The sequence below is a fragment of the Sciurus vulgaris genome (genome assembly GCF_902686455.1).
Source record: "Sciurus vulgaris genome assembly, chromosome: 17".
Lineage (NCBI taxonomy): Eukaryota > Metazoa > Chordata > Mammalia > Rodentia > Sciuridae > Sciurus > Sciurus vulgaris.
Window position 1 is genome coordinate 35,798,396 of NC_136478.1, and position 16,675 is coordinate 35,815,070.

Here is a 16,675-nt window from a genome sequence, read left to right on the forward strand (position 1 = left end):
GAACCCCATGTGCCCAGCGCCCACAGACTCTACAACAGGGAAGAAGACGGACCCCATTCCTGCTCTGAAGCATAAAGCAGGTGAGGGGACACCAAGAGACTGGTGGACTGGAGCTGCTCTCAAGGAAGATCTCAGAGGAAGGATTTGAAGGACAGCAAGGTGACTTGAAGAGAGGGGTCACCAGATGAATTAAATTGTAATTAATCTGAAAAGGCCTCCAAGTAGGGATGATGCAGTCATTTTGGAAGGGTCGGATGGTTTGTACAAAAGTTCGGAAGATATGGCCAGAATGATTCACAAGACCGCTGTGCTCGGGGTAAGGACTCCAGCAGTAAGAAGATGGTTTTAGTTGGTGCTTTATTACAATAATCAAAAGTTTATTTGAAGGTACCTTAGAAAAATTCATCTAACACATCAAACCCATTATTTTAAGGTAGCGATAAAAATTTCTTTTGGTATTAATTATAGAATATATTAGATCAACTAAAAGAAAAAATACTATTAATAATAGTATAGGTTGTGCATTGGTTTGGAAAATCATGATGGTGGTATATAGAAATTGGAAATTTGTAGGTTTCTTTTGGTTGGAAGTGACAGAAAAAATGAATTCAAACTAGCTTAAAAAGAAAAGACTTTTTAAATAATAAAAACATTAACAACTTTTCTATTAGAGGGTAAATGGATGTTCATTAAATCAGCATTTTACTTTTTTTGTATATATAAAACTGTTTATAGCAATAGGCTGGGTGAGAGAAATGAAGAAACTTCAAGTTGAGTCCTGAACCAGAGGCTCAGATGAAGTCCCCAGTGACCCCGACTGTCTCTGGTTTATTATGTCGCCCTCCTTGGCATTATTTCATCTTCAAGGTCTTGGAGACTTCCCGTCATGGTAGCACAATGGTTGTTTCAGACTCCCGTGACCCTCCTACTCACTCCCTTCCCTTTACTCACAGATTCTGGCAATCACTCTTGTCATTGGCCCAGGTGTGTAATCCACTCATCCCCCAAAGACTCCCAAAGTCACAGAGTTTAGGGGAAGAGCACACCCACAGAGCCCACTCCTTGATTGGATCAACTCCATGGTTGACAAAGCAGGAGGAAGAGGAGGACTTCCCCCTACCCTGCCAGAAAAGTTGGTCCTGCCAGTGGGAGTGGGTGCTGGAGGAAGCAAGCAGTGTCCACTGGAGAGCCCTGGGGGGGACAAACATGTGTTCAGGTTGTGCTCTCTTTTTGCAGGTTTCAAAGGCTGACTGATACACAGAATAACTACCTGCTGATGTTTCTGTCTTCCACTCGATGGGTGGCCCTGAGGATGGAGGTCATGGCCAACCTGGTGACCTTGGCCTTAACCTTGTTTGTGGCTTTTGGCTTCTCCTCCACTCTCTACTCCTACAAAGTCATGGCTGTCAGCCTTGTGCTGCAGGTGAGAAGGGATACTTAGACAGAGAGGTTCTCCTGGACTGTGCCTATCCTCCACCTGAAACCCCTGGGTAAACTCAGGGGTCACAGGACTTTGGGATTTGGCTATTTGAGATCTTCTGAGTTCTGTGCTCGGCCTTCTCTGTTTCCTTGTGGTCACCTCTGTACTGGGAAGACTATATTTAAAGTCTCTATTTAATGAACTGATATAGAACTTGAGTTTGAAAGGGAGCCCATCACCACAGAATCCCCCACACTTATTGTATAGGTGGGGAAACTGAGGCCCAGGCAGAGAAAGGACTTGTCCACACGAGCATCAGCAGAACCAGGACAAGCCCTGGCATCTCGGTTTCTTAGCTGATGTTTTTGTACTTAATTGCTCATGCCCTGATTGGCTTGTCAAACTTTCCTGAATCACCTGGCAAAGTGGTTAAAAAGGCAGGTTTCCCAACCCCTTCCGGGGAGCAGGGCTTCTCAAGCTTTAATATGCGCCAGGCATGAAACAGACTGCAGGGCCTCCACTGGGGAGGTTTTACTTAGCCTCAGTCCAGGTGGGGCCAACAGAGGACCCACACTTAGGAGCTCAGCCATAGAGATGCTGAGCCCTTTGTAGGTCAGGCTTTTGAAGTCTAGTTTTGAAAATAGATTCTCTAGGAGATTCTGAGTGAGCGACCTCCGTACCTCTTGGCCTGAATTTCTCCACACGCAGAGCAGTGGGGGTGGGAGGAGGCGTGGAGAGGGAGTAGCTGGTCAAGGGTCATCCCCAGAAGGGCTGTCCCTGAAAGGCTGCGAGGCCAGAGGCCAGCTCAGGGAGGCCTGGCTGTACAGTTCCAGGTGCCCCCTTCCCGAGGCGTTACTCTTTAACTTCCCCTCTGTGCTCATGTGGCCTTTTCTCTAGTTGACTTGAGATGTCACGTGTTCCCCTGAGCTTTCTCTATCCTCAGTGCTGAGGAGTTGTTTTGGATGTGCAAGGGCCTCACTCCTCATTTGTTCCAGTAGAGCAAGTACGTATTAGCACCAGAGTGCATCCCGTGTGCGTGAGCGCGCGCACACACACACACACACACACAATGCAGAGTTATTCCCAAGCCTTCTAGAACTCTGGGGAGAGGTGGCAAGCTGAATCTCAGGAGCCTTGCAATCATGAAGGCCCAGAGATCCCTCCTGAGTGTGCAGGACATCAACCAGGAGTGCAAAGCTCACATGCAGTGCTGGCGTGGCCCTGGGCACAGTCCTGTGGCAGGGAGCAGAGGCCCACCTCTCCCAGGGTCACTGAGGACAGGTAGGCACTTGCCTGTCCCAGAGGCCAAGCTGGACTTGTGCTGTGAAGTGAACCCCTCGGTGCATGTTTCCTACTCTTATCCACACAGAGTGCTCCACCTCTGGTCACCAAGGCTGTGCTGGGGAACTTTCTCCCCACCAGTCACCAGGTCTACAGCAGACTCTCCGGCAGCTACTGGTTGCTATCCTATAACCCGATTCAGTTCTGACACTGTGCACCTGGAGAGGGCGTCAGAGCCCATAGGTGAGGGCTCAGTCCCACTAGATGCCCTCCCAGCTCAGGCCTGTTGCAGGCACAGGCTGTGACCTGTATTTCTGACCAGCTGGCTATAAATTAGGGATCCTGTGCTCTCTTCCGTGTTTCATTAATTTGCCAGGGTGGCTCACAGAAATCAGGGAAACATATTTACTGGTCTATTATAAAGAATATTACAAAGCCAGGTGATGAGAGATGGTTCTGGCAAGTCAAGTGGGAAGGGGCGCAGAGCTTCCGTGTCCTCTCTCACACCATCCTCCAGGGACCTCCACGTGTTCAGCTATCAGGAAGCTCCCGAGTCCTGTCCTTATTGGGGGTTTTTGGGATTTTTATTACATAGCATGATTGAGTATATCCTTGGCTGTTGGTGATAACTCAATCTTCAGCTTCCCTCCCTTCTCTGGATGTTGGGGTTTGGGGCTGGAAGTCCCCACCCCATAATCTAGTCTTGGTCTTTCAGGTGACTAGCCCCATCCTGAAGCTACCTTGGCCCCTCAGTAACCAGCCAGCTCATTGCATGTGAAAGACATTTTTATCACACTGGAGATATTGAGTTAGGAGTTTTTCCCCTGGAAACAGAGACTAAGATCAAATATTTATTTCACAATATCACAGCTTCACAGTGGCCCTTGGGGCCATTCTTTCTTCTCAGTGTTCACTGCCCTGTTTGAGTGTCTCATCTCCATCCTGGTTAACACCCTCCCGGTTTCCCTGCCCCCTCAACACCTTCCATTCTACCTTCCACTCTCACCAGTGAGAGGTCACTGTCTTGTTCAGAAACCTTCAGACTGTCTCCTTATGCACCAAGCCTAAGCTCAGAAGCCTGCCCTGGAGACCCCAAAACTGGCCCTGGGACCCACACAGGCATTCTTTAGTTGGTCAAGCCGGTATCCCATTAACTTCTGTATGCATTCTCAAGGAATTATGTTCAAACTTTAGGCAGCAGGAATAGCACACTATGCTGCTTTGGAGACCTAAGAGGTTTCTCATTGAATGCCAGGAATGTTTCTGGCTGAAAGCAAAAGGACCAACTCAAAATGACCTCGACCATCTGGAAACTTACTCTTTGTTATAACCAGAAGGCTGGGGTCAGGCTCTTCTTCACTGGTTGATTCAGTGGCCTAGCATGAACCCACAATCATTTTACCCTTCTTCTCTGTAATCTACAACCTGACTTTTGTCTGCAGGGTTGTCTACTCGTGGTCACAAAGTGGCTGCTACAGCCCCAAACAACACATTCTCACACAAAAACAGCTGTAAAAGACTGGAGAGGAGATAACTTTTTCCCATGCATCCCTTTTTACCAACATGGAAGAGTTTCCCAGAATGCTCTGACAATTTTTCATACTTCATTGTCCAGAATGGCATTATGGGCCCATCCCTAAGGCAATCACTGGCAAGAGTAGTAGAATTGACATGAGGTTTTTTTTTTTTTTTTTTTTTTTTTGGATTAACCAAACTTCCCTGAAGCACAAGGCTGCCAGAAAACTAAACATAATGGAGGGTCTCCTGGCAAGACAAGCAGTAGCATCTGACATACTGGTGACTGGATCTCCTTTTCCAACTTAGTGTTATTTCAAGTGGTGTCCACCTTCTCTGACATATAGAAGGTTTTTCTTCTCCTTCCACTCTGTTGACAGCTTATAGGTCCCTGAAGGTAACCCATTCCTTTCCTATTTTCAGGACTTCTGTAGGCCGTCCCCTCAGTTTGAAATTACTTCTCCACCCACTTTTAGCTTCTAAATCTTACCTTTCCTTAAAAACTTAAGTCCGATTTCACGTAATTTAAATTCCCCTGGGAATCCTCTGGTGACCCTTGTCTGGGAGCCCCTTCTGTTGAACCCTGTGGCGCTCCATGCTGAATCTGTCATGGAGGAATCCCTCGGCACTGCCCGTCTCTGTCGACTTGTCTTTCCATCTGCTGAGCGCCTGGCACAGTGTGTTGAATGTAAGTATGATGACCTTGTCATTCAACACCCTCTGCGTGTCCTGTTTGCCCACTGGGTGACAAAGAACATAAAGGTTGAGTTCCCAATCCCAGCTCTGCCTCCAGCTTCCAGATGATTCTGTGTGTCATCTTCTCTGGCCTCAGTTTCCCTTTCATGTCTCTAATTCCTAAGAATCCCCAGATTTCCCTAGCATGGGTTTCCTGAAGGCAGATTCTGAATCCAGGACTTGGGTGCTGCTTATCTGAGAGATTCTACTTGGAAACAGGATCGGGGGAGCAGAAGAGTAAGACAGGGAGGGGCATCCATCATGGAGTGTCATCGAGGTCCTTGCTCTAGGTTACTGAGGGTCAACTTTACTGGGATCTCCTGTGAAGCATACAGACTGCTCCCCAAAGGCTGTAAAGATGGGGGCATTTATCTGCCAGCTCCTGTTCCCCATGATTTGAGGGATCTCAATAGTCTTTGCTCCTCTGTGTCTGGGATGCACTTTGTATGGGTGGTGTGGGCTTCTGTGGCTTGGGTGAGGGTTTTGAGCAGAAAGAAGAGGGACACATGGAGGGTGCTGGAGGTGGAGCAGCCTCAGGGGGATGGAGTCTCACGCAGAGCTTTCGCCAAGGTGGCAGCTATATTCAGAAATGGCTGGCGGGGCACCAGTGGAGACTGCTCCATTCTTGAAGGGAAACTAACTTGCACTGAGGAGTTGCTCAGGGGCAGTGGCAGCCCATGGTTTTCAGGAGCATGGAGGGCCCGAGCCTCCCCAGCAGCCTCTTGGCCACTGGTGCCTCTCCTTCCTTCTAGCTGGCATCCAGCTTCCAGGCCACTGTGCGACTCGGCTCAGAGACAGAGGCGCACTTGCTGGCTGCAGAGAGGATGCTGCATTATGCAAAGGTGGGTTGTGGGTCCGGGGCCGGTGTGGGAGCTCTGCAGGGTGGGCCATGGCTTCTCCAACCTCCGCAAGTCCCTCCTACTCGTGGGGCGCTGAGACTTTCCCAGGAAGCAGGGGGACTCCTGACCCTTCTTCCCCAGGACCGCTGAAGCTCTTCTGTACCTGCTGGCTCATTTTGACCACATCCTTCCAGTAACCCTGGGTATACAGGGAATAATCTGCTCTTCTTAGAGATAAGAGGTTTGCCCAAATACAATAATGGTAATTGTCATTATTGCTTCTATTTATGTCATAGTAGTTAAAATCACAGATCACCTGAGTTCAAGTTCATATTTTTGCCACTTAAATCAGCTGTGTGACCTTGTGCAACTTACACTCTCTGTTCACTGTCTCTCATATAGAAAAGATAATAGTATCTTCTTCATTGAGCATAGCAAAGACTCAATAATGTAATTATCAAAATTGAGCCCTTTCCATGGACCAGGCACTGCTGGTCCCTTTATGCAAATTATCATGAAATTACAAGTGTATGAGGTCCATTGAATTCTTATTTCCATTATCCAGATGAAGAACTGAGGCTTGCCGAGTGAGCGCCTTGCTTCCTGGGATGACACAGCCTGGAGCTGGCAGAGCCCTCTAAAGCTGGGTCTCCTGCCCCTGTGATGACATTGTGAATTGCAGGGCTCTGGTTTAATGCCAAGGGGCTCCTTTGTGACATTGCACCAGCCGTGGGGACCCATGGTTTTACAGCCAGGTGACCCTGCCTTTTCCCTAGTGCTCTCTCCTCCCAGGACACGTAGCGAATGCAGTCTCAGGGTCTTGGAGGTAGGCAGGTCTGGCTTTGGGTCCCAGTTGGTCCACTCATAAATGTGCTCTCAAGTCATTTAACTTGTGGAGCCTTCATTTCCCATGAAACACATCTACCAAAGTCTGTAAAGTAGGATGAAGATGGAGAGAGTGAGCAAGGTTTCTGAGCTATAAAACATAAGGGTCAGTTATTTCTGCTGCTTTTTTTCTGGGTTCTAATTCTTCAAAGCCTCATGATAAATCAGGAAAAGTGCCCTGTGTCAACTGCGAGGGGGCTAGATAGATGGATTTCTTATCCTTCTGGGACAAACCATGCCCATTTCAGGTAGGTACAGAGTGAAAGGATGTTCCTCTTAGAGTGTCCTTCTCATCACATGGCAGTGGCTTGACTATGCTGCAGGACAGGCCAGGGCATGTCACATGCCCAGCAACTGGAGGACAGTTGAGAAGAGGTAGACAGAGGTTAATCATAACCATTGATTTCTTTTTCTTTCTTTTAAAACAAGATGTGTGTCTCTGAGGCACCTTTACATGTGGAAGGCAAATGTTGTCCCCTTGGGTGGCCAAGGCATGGCGAAATCACATTCCAGAACTATCAGATGAAATACAGAGACCACACACCTGTTGTCCTTGATGGCATCAACCTGACCATTGGTGGCCAAGAAGTGGTGGGCATCGTGGGAAGAACGGGCTCTGGTGAGCTGAGCATTCCTGGGGAGCATCCGCATCCTCTCATTTGACCACTTCAGGGCATGTGCTGTGCTAAGTAGACATTGGTGAACAAAACCAAGGTCACGGTACTCCAGTGGAGGAGATGGATGTGCAACAAATCATCACATAAAGAAACAAAGATGATAATTACAGGTTGCAGTGGCTGCCATGAAGGAAATAAACAGGGTGGTGTTTTAGGGGTCATGAAGTTGGTGTTGAGTTACAGAGGTCTGGGCTAAGATATGAAGGATGAGCGGGGACCGTGGGGACCATGGGGACAATGGAGTGTCTTCAGGTGGATACAGTGCAGGACCTCAACTAGAGTGAGGAGCAGGGCAGAGTAGCACCTACCTGGGTCCTCCTGTCCTTACTTCCCTCCTGCCTTTCCTTCCTGAACCTCTCATCAGTCTCCTCCTCCTCCTCCTTCCCCTCCTCCCCCTTTCCTTCCTCCTTCCTGATTTTTCTCTTGTCCTTATTCTCCAATTACTTTTGGGAGATCTGGTACAAACGTTACTCTACATTGTTCAAAGGCACAGTTCAGACTTGCTTCTTGGCCGCCATCTTTACTCCTTGGACAGTCCAGGGTGACTCGAGTCTTCATGGGTCTCTACCTCCTCAGCTGTACCTTTCAACCCTGCAGGTTGGAAGGACTTCCAGCAGTATTTCTTTATGTGTTGTTACCTTGCTCTTTTTACGTGCCAGTTGGCCTGTAAGGGCTGGGATCTCTCCTAGAGGAGCTCTCAGTACTGGTGCAGTTGACTATGTTCATATAGTAGATATTTGTTGAGTAGCTATTACATGCCTGGGAACTTGCATTAGAAGGTTCTTTGTTGCTGTGACAATATACCTGAGAAAATAAATTTAAAGGAGGAGAATTTTACTTTGGCACACATACATGGTCACTTGGCTTTGTTGCTTTGGGCCTTTGGTGAGGCTGGATGTCATGGTGAGAAGCATGTGGTAGAGCAGAGCTGCTGACCCCATGGTATCCAGGAAAGAGAAAGAGAGGGAGAGAGAGCATGAGCCAGCCCACACAAGAGGCCAGAGGCTCGTCGCCAGTGACCACTTCTTCCCCCAATGGAACCCCACCTCTTAATAGCCCATTCAGCTATGAGCTCATGAATGGATTAATCCATTGATGAGGTCAGAGCCATTACGATCCAATCACTTTCCCAAAGTTCCACTTGTGAACACTGCTGCACAGGGGACCGAGTGTCCAACACATGAGCTTTTGGGGGACATTCCAGATCCAAACCTTAGCAGAATTTGAAGGGAAACAAGGCACATGGCTTCTGTCCTTGTAGATCTTTGAGCACAGGGGTTGAAAACTCAATGCCTTGTTGACCACAGATGAGTGAAAAGGGTCTGGGTGTGACGTGGGGGTGGGGTGGGGAGGGTGGAGTGGTGTATCTGAATGTCCTGTTCCTTCTGAAAGATGCGCACTCTCAGCCCTGGCTCCCTGTTGCCTAGGGGATATGGGCCCAGGGCTCCCATTTCTATAGTTTCAAGAGAAACATGCAATTTGAATTCCTGTCTATAGGATCTTTGGGATTTTTTTAAATGCCAGCAAGAAATTTTAAAATTAACTGTAACGCTGTGTGTGTAAAACAAAGCATATGTGTTGGCTGGCTTTGATCCAGGGGCTCTGTTGATCTGGGCTTTAAGAAAGCTGCTCGGAACTGGAACCTTTTGGAGCAGAGACCCCAGCCTTCTTACCCTCTCATGGGACATGGAGGGGAGTGGGTCAGGTGCAAATGCCAGGACTGACCTCTACTTCTCCTGGTGCTCCACTCATTTCTTGTCCCACAGGGAAGTCCTCCTTGGGTGTGGCTCTCTTCCGTCTGGTGGAGCCCACTGCAGGCAGGATTCTTATGGATGGTGTGGATATCTGCAGCATTGGCCTAGAGGACCTGCGGTCCAAGCTGTCTGTTATCCCCCAAGATCCAGTCCTGTTCTCGGGAACCATCAGGCAAGTGCTAAGCTGGAGGCCAGCCTCGTGTGGAGGCCAGCGTTGTGGGGAGAGTCACAGGATGGGGATTCTAGCACCTGTCTGCCTCAAATTAATAATGCCTCAATTTCTGGGTCTCCTATCTCTCGTAGGCATTTTGCGCCAGTCAGGCCTACCTGGTCCACCTCACTAAGGTGTCGTTGAGGATTGAATGAGGTTCTGAAATAGACAGGAGCTTGTTGTAAACCATAATGTCCTAAATGAAGACAAGGCATGCTTTCATTTTGTAATAGGTCAATGGGATTGGTCAGAATTTGGTCCCCCATTAAGGATTTGCACCACGGCTACCCTATTCTTTTGTGTCCAGATGTGACTTACCCTCTTCTCTCACCCCATGGACCACTGGAGAAAACTCTGGGGTGGTTGTTAGCAGGTGCTTCTACACAGGGGGCACGTTCTGGGCAGTGGGAGTGAGAAAAGATCTAGGCAGGCCAGCCAGTGAAGCACACAGAGCCCAATCTTTCAGCAGATTCTTCATGTCTTCCACATCCCAGAAGTTGACCCAGGGACCAAGCCTTATCCAAATTAGTGTTTTTACCTGATAGTGCACTTTATTTATTTGCAGTGCTGGGGATGGAACCCAGGTCTTCATGTAACTGTACCACTGAGCCACATCCTGAGCTCTTGACAGTGCATGTTAGCTGTGAAGGAACACACGGAGACCAAGGAAGACCCATAGATTAAAAACAAGCCAGGCCCCCATAGTTCAGTGATATTTAAGAGGTATTCTTAGAGGCAAGAGGATAAACTCATTCATTCTGTGCATTTCATTTGCCTTTTCTATGCTTCTGACTGTGCTAGATACTAGGGACACTTGGATAAATGAACATTTTCTCTTCTTCCCCAGGAGCTCAGTGTAGTTGGGGGAAGATGGTTTTGTGCAGGTGTAAGACCTGAAGAATTAGAAGGAGGCACTTGCTAGATCAGAGATGAACAAAGTGCCCAGGGAGCCAGGGTGTGATGAGTAACTGCTGGAGTGAATCCAGAAGGCTTTACAGATGAGGGGATATTTGAGTAGGATTTTGAAGAACAAGAAACTTGCCTGGTAGAAAAACAGGTGAAAGTCTTTCCAGGGACAGTGAGCAATATGTGCACTGATGCAGGGAATGATAAAACATTTAGTGGTAGATCCCTATGTTAAGGTAGATCTTAGCTATTCAATTGGCTGTTGCCTTGGCATAAGGAGTAGTACAAATATACGCTAACATTGACTGATCATTTATATGGGTCAGTTATATGCTTTAATGTACTTTCTCATTTAACTGTCTTAATAATCCTAGGAGCTTATTTCATGTTGCCCATTTCACAGATGAAAAAACTAAAATTAGGAAGGTAATTTTTTTTTTTTTTTTTTTTGTACTGGAGACTGAACCCAGGGGTGTTTAACCACTGAGCCATATCCCCAGCCCTTTTTTTGGTATTTTATTTACAGACAGGGTCTCACTGAGTTGCTTAGTGCCTCACTAAGTTGCTAAGGCTGGTTTTAACTTGCAGTCATCCTGCCTCAGTCTTGAGAGTCACTGGGATTACAGGTGTGCGCCACCACACCCAGCGAAAGGTAATTTGTTTAAGGACCTTCAAGTAAAAGTGAAGATGAGATAGCCTCCCAGGTAGTCTAAATCCATAATCTGTGACATTCCCCCTGGGTGCATGCAGAAATGTGAACTGAAATCCAGGAGTCTTGGGTTCTCTCTCCTTAGGATTCTGTCTTAGTCTTTGATTCCATCCTGGCTCTCATACTGACTTATGTTGTCACAGTGAACAAGACATTTTCCTCATCAATGAAAGGGGTATACCCATCTGAGGGCAGGGGATATCCAATGAGTCTGTCTGTGAAAATGCTTTGGAGACTATCAAATGTCACACGAACCAGTCATTGTACCTGCTGCTTCTTCAATTCAGCCGAGCTCTATGTGTGAAGTGTGTGGGGCTGCCAGAACTGGGGACAGGTAGAGCAGAGGTTAGCAGGTGTCACTTAGGGCAGTGTGTGTGTGCACAACAGGGAAATGTTTATAATGTTTGTGCCGAGTCGAAGTGCAAACCTCACTGGGTCTAAAGACTGTATAGATCCCAACCTGATGTTAGTTGCCTGGATAACCAGTAAGGATTCTTTTCACTGCAAGAGACAGAAATTCTAATGCAACTACAATAAGCTGCCTCTTCACCCTTACTAGGATGCTATAATAAAAAAAAAAAATAGATGTTAGTGAGGATGTAGAGAATCCGGAACCCTTGAATATTGCTACAAAATCATGCAGCCTCCAGGGGAGGCTTACAAAATTAAACATAGAATTGCCATTTAATCCAGCAATTATACTTCTAGTTATATACCCGAAAGAGTGGAGGACAGACTCGAAAAGATATTTGTATATTCATGTTAGGAGCAGCATTATTCACAAAAGTCAAAAGTTGGAAACAACTCAAACGTTCATCAATAGATGAATGGGATAAACAAAACCTGGTGTATAAATACATAGATAGTGGAATAGTTTTCGGCCCTAAAAAGAGTGAAATTTTGATATATGCTACAACATGGATGAACCTAGAAAACTTTATGCTAAGTGAAATAAGCCAGATACAGAAAGACCAATACTACATGATTCCACTTACATGAGGTAGCTGGTGAAGGAGCAAGGCTGCAGTCATTTCTCCCCTGATTCTGCCGCTGCACACACACCATTTTACAATCTAGATTGTTAACTTCCTCGTCAGTCGTTGGTCCCATTATCCTGCAAACTTCCACTGCTGAAGAATAGTTTCCCTGCCATTTGCTCTCCTTCTCTTTCACCCTTAAGGGCAGATACTCTGTTAATCTGCTTATTAAAATCTCTTGTGTGAGTTCCTGCGTCCAGAGTGGTTTTCTGGGTCTTTCAGCTGGAATGAGCAGATTCGTAGCTAGAAAGTAGAATAGAGGTTACTAGGAATTGGGGGCGGGGTGAAGAGAAAGGGGGAATTGTTTAATGTGTATGAGTTTTTGTTGTAGATAATGAAAAGTCCTGGGTATAGACAGGGGTTACGGTTACACAACATCGTTAATGTGTTTACTGCTGCTGAATTTTACACTTAGAGATTCAAAAGACAAATACTATGTCATATATATTCTACCACAAAAGCAAAACAACCAAATTCTAGTGGCTTAAGCAAATTAATTCATAATACTGGGAAGCCCAAGGTTGGATTCCAGCACCCAGTTTTCCCCTGGCTCTGCCTTTGCTTCATTTTCAAGGTCTACCTGAGGACCCTAGGGGGCTCCATGTGTCCTATTCCTGAGGCAAGATGGTTACAGATTTGTTTGGTTTGTTTCCTGTGATTGCCTTAAAGTCCCGAGGTGTGCTCTGATTGGTTACCTTCCAAGCCAGGACTAATCAGTGTCCAGGGATTGCCCTGGGCTGATTGGCTGATACTTGGGTTGCTGGCTCCACCCTGGGGCAGATGGGGGAGCCCTGCTTGGAAACACCTGGCTCCAGAGGAGGTAGTGTCCTAACACAGCTTGAGGGCCACTGCCTACAGAAGGACTGGGTGCCAGAGAGATACAAGAAATGATTGCTCCTGGCTGTTCCATGAACTCTCTAAACCAAATAATCTAATTCTAACCATTCTTGGTAATTACTGTGTATAGAAATAAAGTGCTCAAAGGTTGGTGAGGTCATTGAACCTCTTTCTTCCTCTCATATGACAGATTCAATCTAGATCCCTTTGACAGTCACACAGACGAGCAGATCTGGAATGTCTTGGAGAAGATATTCCTGACCAAGACTGTAAGTAGACCCAAGGTCCAATTTTTGGTCTCAGTCCTTTGGGACTTCCTTCATAAGGTATCTCAGAGGCTATTGCTTTGGGTCATGGTTTAAATAATCTCACCAGGTGACTTGGAATTCCTAAACAAAGGCCAATGGCTCAGACACCAACAATGTGCCAGGCACTGTTCTAGGTTTGGGGGCACAGCAAAGATAAGGCAGATGATGTCTTTGCCCTCCAGGTGCTTATACTCCGCAGGTGGTAAAGACAACAAATAAATGGAGATACTTTCGGGTAGTATCAAGTGCCATGAAGGTAATGGGACCAATAGAAACTCCAGTAGGGGAGAAGCCCCTTTTGATAGGGTGGCCAGGAGAGAAATCTTTAAGGATGCGACAGTTGAGCAGAGATCAAATACTGAGGGGGCAGCTGGGGAAAGCTCTTTGAGAAAACATCCCAGGTACAGGAACTTACCTAGGCAGAGGCTCTGAGATGAGAGTGAGCTGGTGCTGCTAAGGACCAAGAAGATGGGAGGCTTGAGTGCAGCGGGGGAGAGCGTTACGGAAAGCCCACGAGTCTCACCCACAGTGACCCACGTCTGGTCTCTCCTGCCTCCATGTCTCAGATCTCAAAGTTCCCCCAAGGACTATATGCAGAAGTGGTGGAAAACGGCGGAAACTTCTCCGTGGGGGAGAGGCAGCTGCTCTGCATTGCTCGAGCCCTTCTTCGAGACGCCAAGGTGAGACTGCCATGACTGAGTGGCCATAAGGAGCTGCAGATGATACGGGGTGGGAACCTGCACTGTTTCCTCCTCCATTATCACAGGGCAGTGGTCACCGTTCTTTCCACTGGAATCCAAAGGCCCCCCTTGCTTTGCTGATTGTCCTTTCACACGTGTTTGTGTTGTGGATGAGGCGTGGTTGCGGGGAGAGTCTCAGCCTGGGCTCCCTCAGACCCTGATATCCCACTAAAATGGTGGTGACTGGTACCAAGTTAGAATACTCTATTCTCTAAAGAAGGCGAAAGGTTAGAAGCCTGGTGAGTTAAAAATTGTCTACTGGACATTCTTCTTGAAACTTGTATGCAAGACATTCTTTTTGTCTTTGCTAGAATCAGGAATCACAGGACAGCTGCTCTGGGGCAAAACTGCATTTAAAAAATTTAAAAAAAAATTTTTTTGTATGGTGCTGGGAGTAGAAGCCAGGGCCTTGCTCATGCAAAGCTCAGGCTTTATAGGCTTTACCACTGAGCTACCTCCCCAGCACTAACTCCATATTTTTAAAAAGTTTGATGTAACAATGTTTCTCAAAGTTTCCAAGATAATTTTCCTATAGTTTCATTACCTGGGATAGCCAGGAACAGAGCTCTGTCACAGGTGAGGCAACACTCACACTCTCTCTCTCTCTCTCTTTCTCTGTCTCTCTCTCACATGCGCATACACACACTGCCTCCATGCTCGCACATATGTACCTGTGTACACAGAGGTATGCACAAATGCACGCACACGCTCACAGCCACCATGGTTAGTTAATGATAAATGCAAAAAACGTGGGTGCAAACTGTCAGAACTGAGAAAAGAGCTAGTGGGGCCTGTAGTGGGGGAGAAAGTTGCAGAAGAGAAGAGTTTTCTCTTCCTCAGAGATGAACAACAGAATTTGCAATGCGCTTGTAGCACTTTCTTAACTTCTCAGTTCCTTCTTTCACAGTTACTTAGTCACTTGGTGCTGAAGTTGCTTCCTCTATATTGCTTCCCAATTTTGAGTCATCACTTTCTGATTTTTGTCATCTCTGCAACCCACCTGTCATGATTTACTGATGATGTACCCTTCTCAAAAATGGCCTTCTCCTGACCAGTAACATTTGTGAAATCATGTTTTCTGTGCTAGTTACAGTTTCTTAATGCATATTGTTAATGAATCATCACCAAAATGTTAAACTAACGAGAATGCTTGTTCATATATTGGCTACAACCATCCCATGTGCCTCCTGAGGTGTGTTCCTGATCCCCTTTGGGGAACACTGTTCTACTTTAATTCAAGAAAAAGGGAAGGTAATCAATAAAGCAAGAAGTTGTCTCTGGGAGTTGGGGGTGTAGTTCAGTGGTACAGTGCATACTTTGCATGTATTAGGCCTTGGGTTTGATCCCCAGCAACACACACATACACACACACACACACACACACACGTACACACACACACACACATTTAGTCACTGGTCCATTTTCAGTTCCAAGCCCTTAATTCTCTGGTCACTGAGATATAGTCAGTTCTTGGTTGAGATCTGTTATTCTCTTCATAGTGTAAGAGATAATTGGAGCGTAAAGTGAGTTTTGAACCAGCTCAGTTCTCTCACTTGGCAGCTAAGGAAATGGAAGCCTGGTGAATTAGAGGGAGAACCAAGGACTAAGCCAGGTCTCTGGGGCCCGAGGAGGCTGCCTTCACCCCTGTTTTGTATCCACCAGATCGTCTTTATTGATGAAGCCACAGCCTCCATTGATATGGAGACTGACACCCTGATTCAGCGCACAATCCGCGAAGCCTTTCAGGGCTGCACAGTGCTGGTCATTGCTCACCGTGTCACCACTGTGCTAAACTGTGACCGAATTCTGGTCATGGACAATGGGAAGGTGAGAGCCACATCCCTGGGCTGGTGCGAGGTTGAATGCATGCTCAGGTCGCTGCACGGGAGGCCTGTGGATTCTCCTGCAGTGAACTGGCTGTGTCCCTGTCCCCTTCTTTCCCCACCTCCCAGGCTGTAGAGTTTGACAGACCTGAGGTCCTGCAGAAGCAACCTGGGTCATTGTTTGCAGCCCTGCTGACAACAGCCCATTCTTCACTGAGCTAAGAGGAAGTAGAGACGGTCTGGAGACTGTTGGCTGAGCTCAGGGGATTGCTTGGGAGCAGCTGTGAGGCCTGCAGTCTATGACCTTCTCTTCTAGAGATGGCCCTTCTCCTGGAAACAGGGCTGACATGTGGGCAGGGGTACTGGGAAGGAAAAGGGGACTGAGGCAACAAAATCTGGAATAGGTCACTCTGTGACTCCCTGAAACTTAGATCCCCAGCATGGTTTCATACTATGGGGTCAAGTGATCATGTGTCTCTTTTAAACTCATGCTGAATACTTCTACAATAGTGTTAAAGCTTATTACTATAGTTTTCTGATCTGTGTTAGAAGTATTGCAAATGATGTGTTGATTTTGTAAAAAAATAAAACCGAGAAAACAAGTTCACGTTCTTTGTTCTGCTTTCTGTGTCAGCTAGGATCCACTCAGTTCCAGGAACAAAGACTCCCTTCACTGACTTCTGGAAAGGGTACTTTATAGGCTCATATAACAAGAAGGTCCAGAAAAAGTTCTGGATTGGGTGCAAGTATTGAAAGGATGTCTGTCTTGAGGACCCTGTCTCTCTTCTGTCACCTTTCCTTTCTTGTATTTGGCTTCAGTCTCTGGTCACCTTTCACTTCTTGGTGGCAACATGGCTGCCAGCTTCTGGCTCAGCATTCCAGGTCTTCTTACCCTAATGATTCAAGCAAAGTGTGCTTGGCTATTAGAATTATCTTTTTTTTTTTTGGTGGTGCTGGGGGTTGAACCCAGGCCTTGTGCACGCTAGGCAAGCACTCT

General features: G+C 46.9%; 1 protein-coding gene and 1 long non-coding RNA gene across 4 annotated transcripts in view; one reads left to right on the forward strand and one right to left on the reverse strand.

Moving 5' to 3' along the window:
* Positions 1-16,330, forward strand: part of ABCC11 (ATP binding cassette subfamily C member 11) — a 63,632-nt gene extending 47,302 nt beyond the window's left edge. Inside the window, exons 17-24 of one of the 3 annotated variants that reach the window (XM_079117607.1) lie at positions 1,237-1,423; positions 5,704-5,793; positions 7,105-7,294; positions 9,119-9,278; positions 12,997-13,075; positions 13,681-13,794; positions 15,518-15,682; positions 15,808-16,325. In XM_079117607.1, coding sequence (XP_078973733.1) covers positions 1,237-1,423; positions 5,704-5,793; positions 7,105-7,294; positions 9,119-9,278; positions 12,997-13,075; positions 13,681-13,794; positions 15,518-15,682; positions 15,808-15,900 — 1,078 coding nt within the window. In that variant the 3' untranslated portion in view covers positions 15,901-16,325. Of the gene's footprint in view, positions 1-1,236; positions 1,424-5,703; positions 5,794-7,104; positions 7,295-9,118; positions 9,279-12,996; positions 13,076-13,680; positions 13,795-15,517; positions 15,683-15,807 lie in introns of all 3 variants that reach the window. The other 2 variants (XM_079117605.1, XM_079117606.1) reach the window with 2 other exon arrangements.
* LOC306648004 lies at positions 7,362-13,672 on the reverse strand. Its single transcript, XR_013760242.1, has 3 exons — positions 13,530-13,672; positions 9,078-9,219; positions 7,362-8,156 (listed from the first exon to the last, which is right to left on the reverse strand). It is a non-coding gene; the product is annotated as an uncharacterized lncRNA (long non-coding RNA).
* Positions 16,331-16,675: the final 345 nt, after the last annotated feature.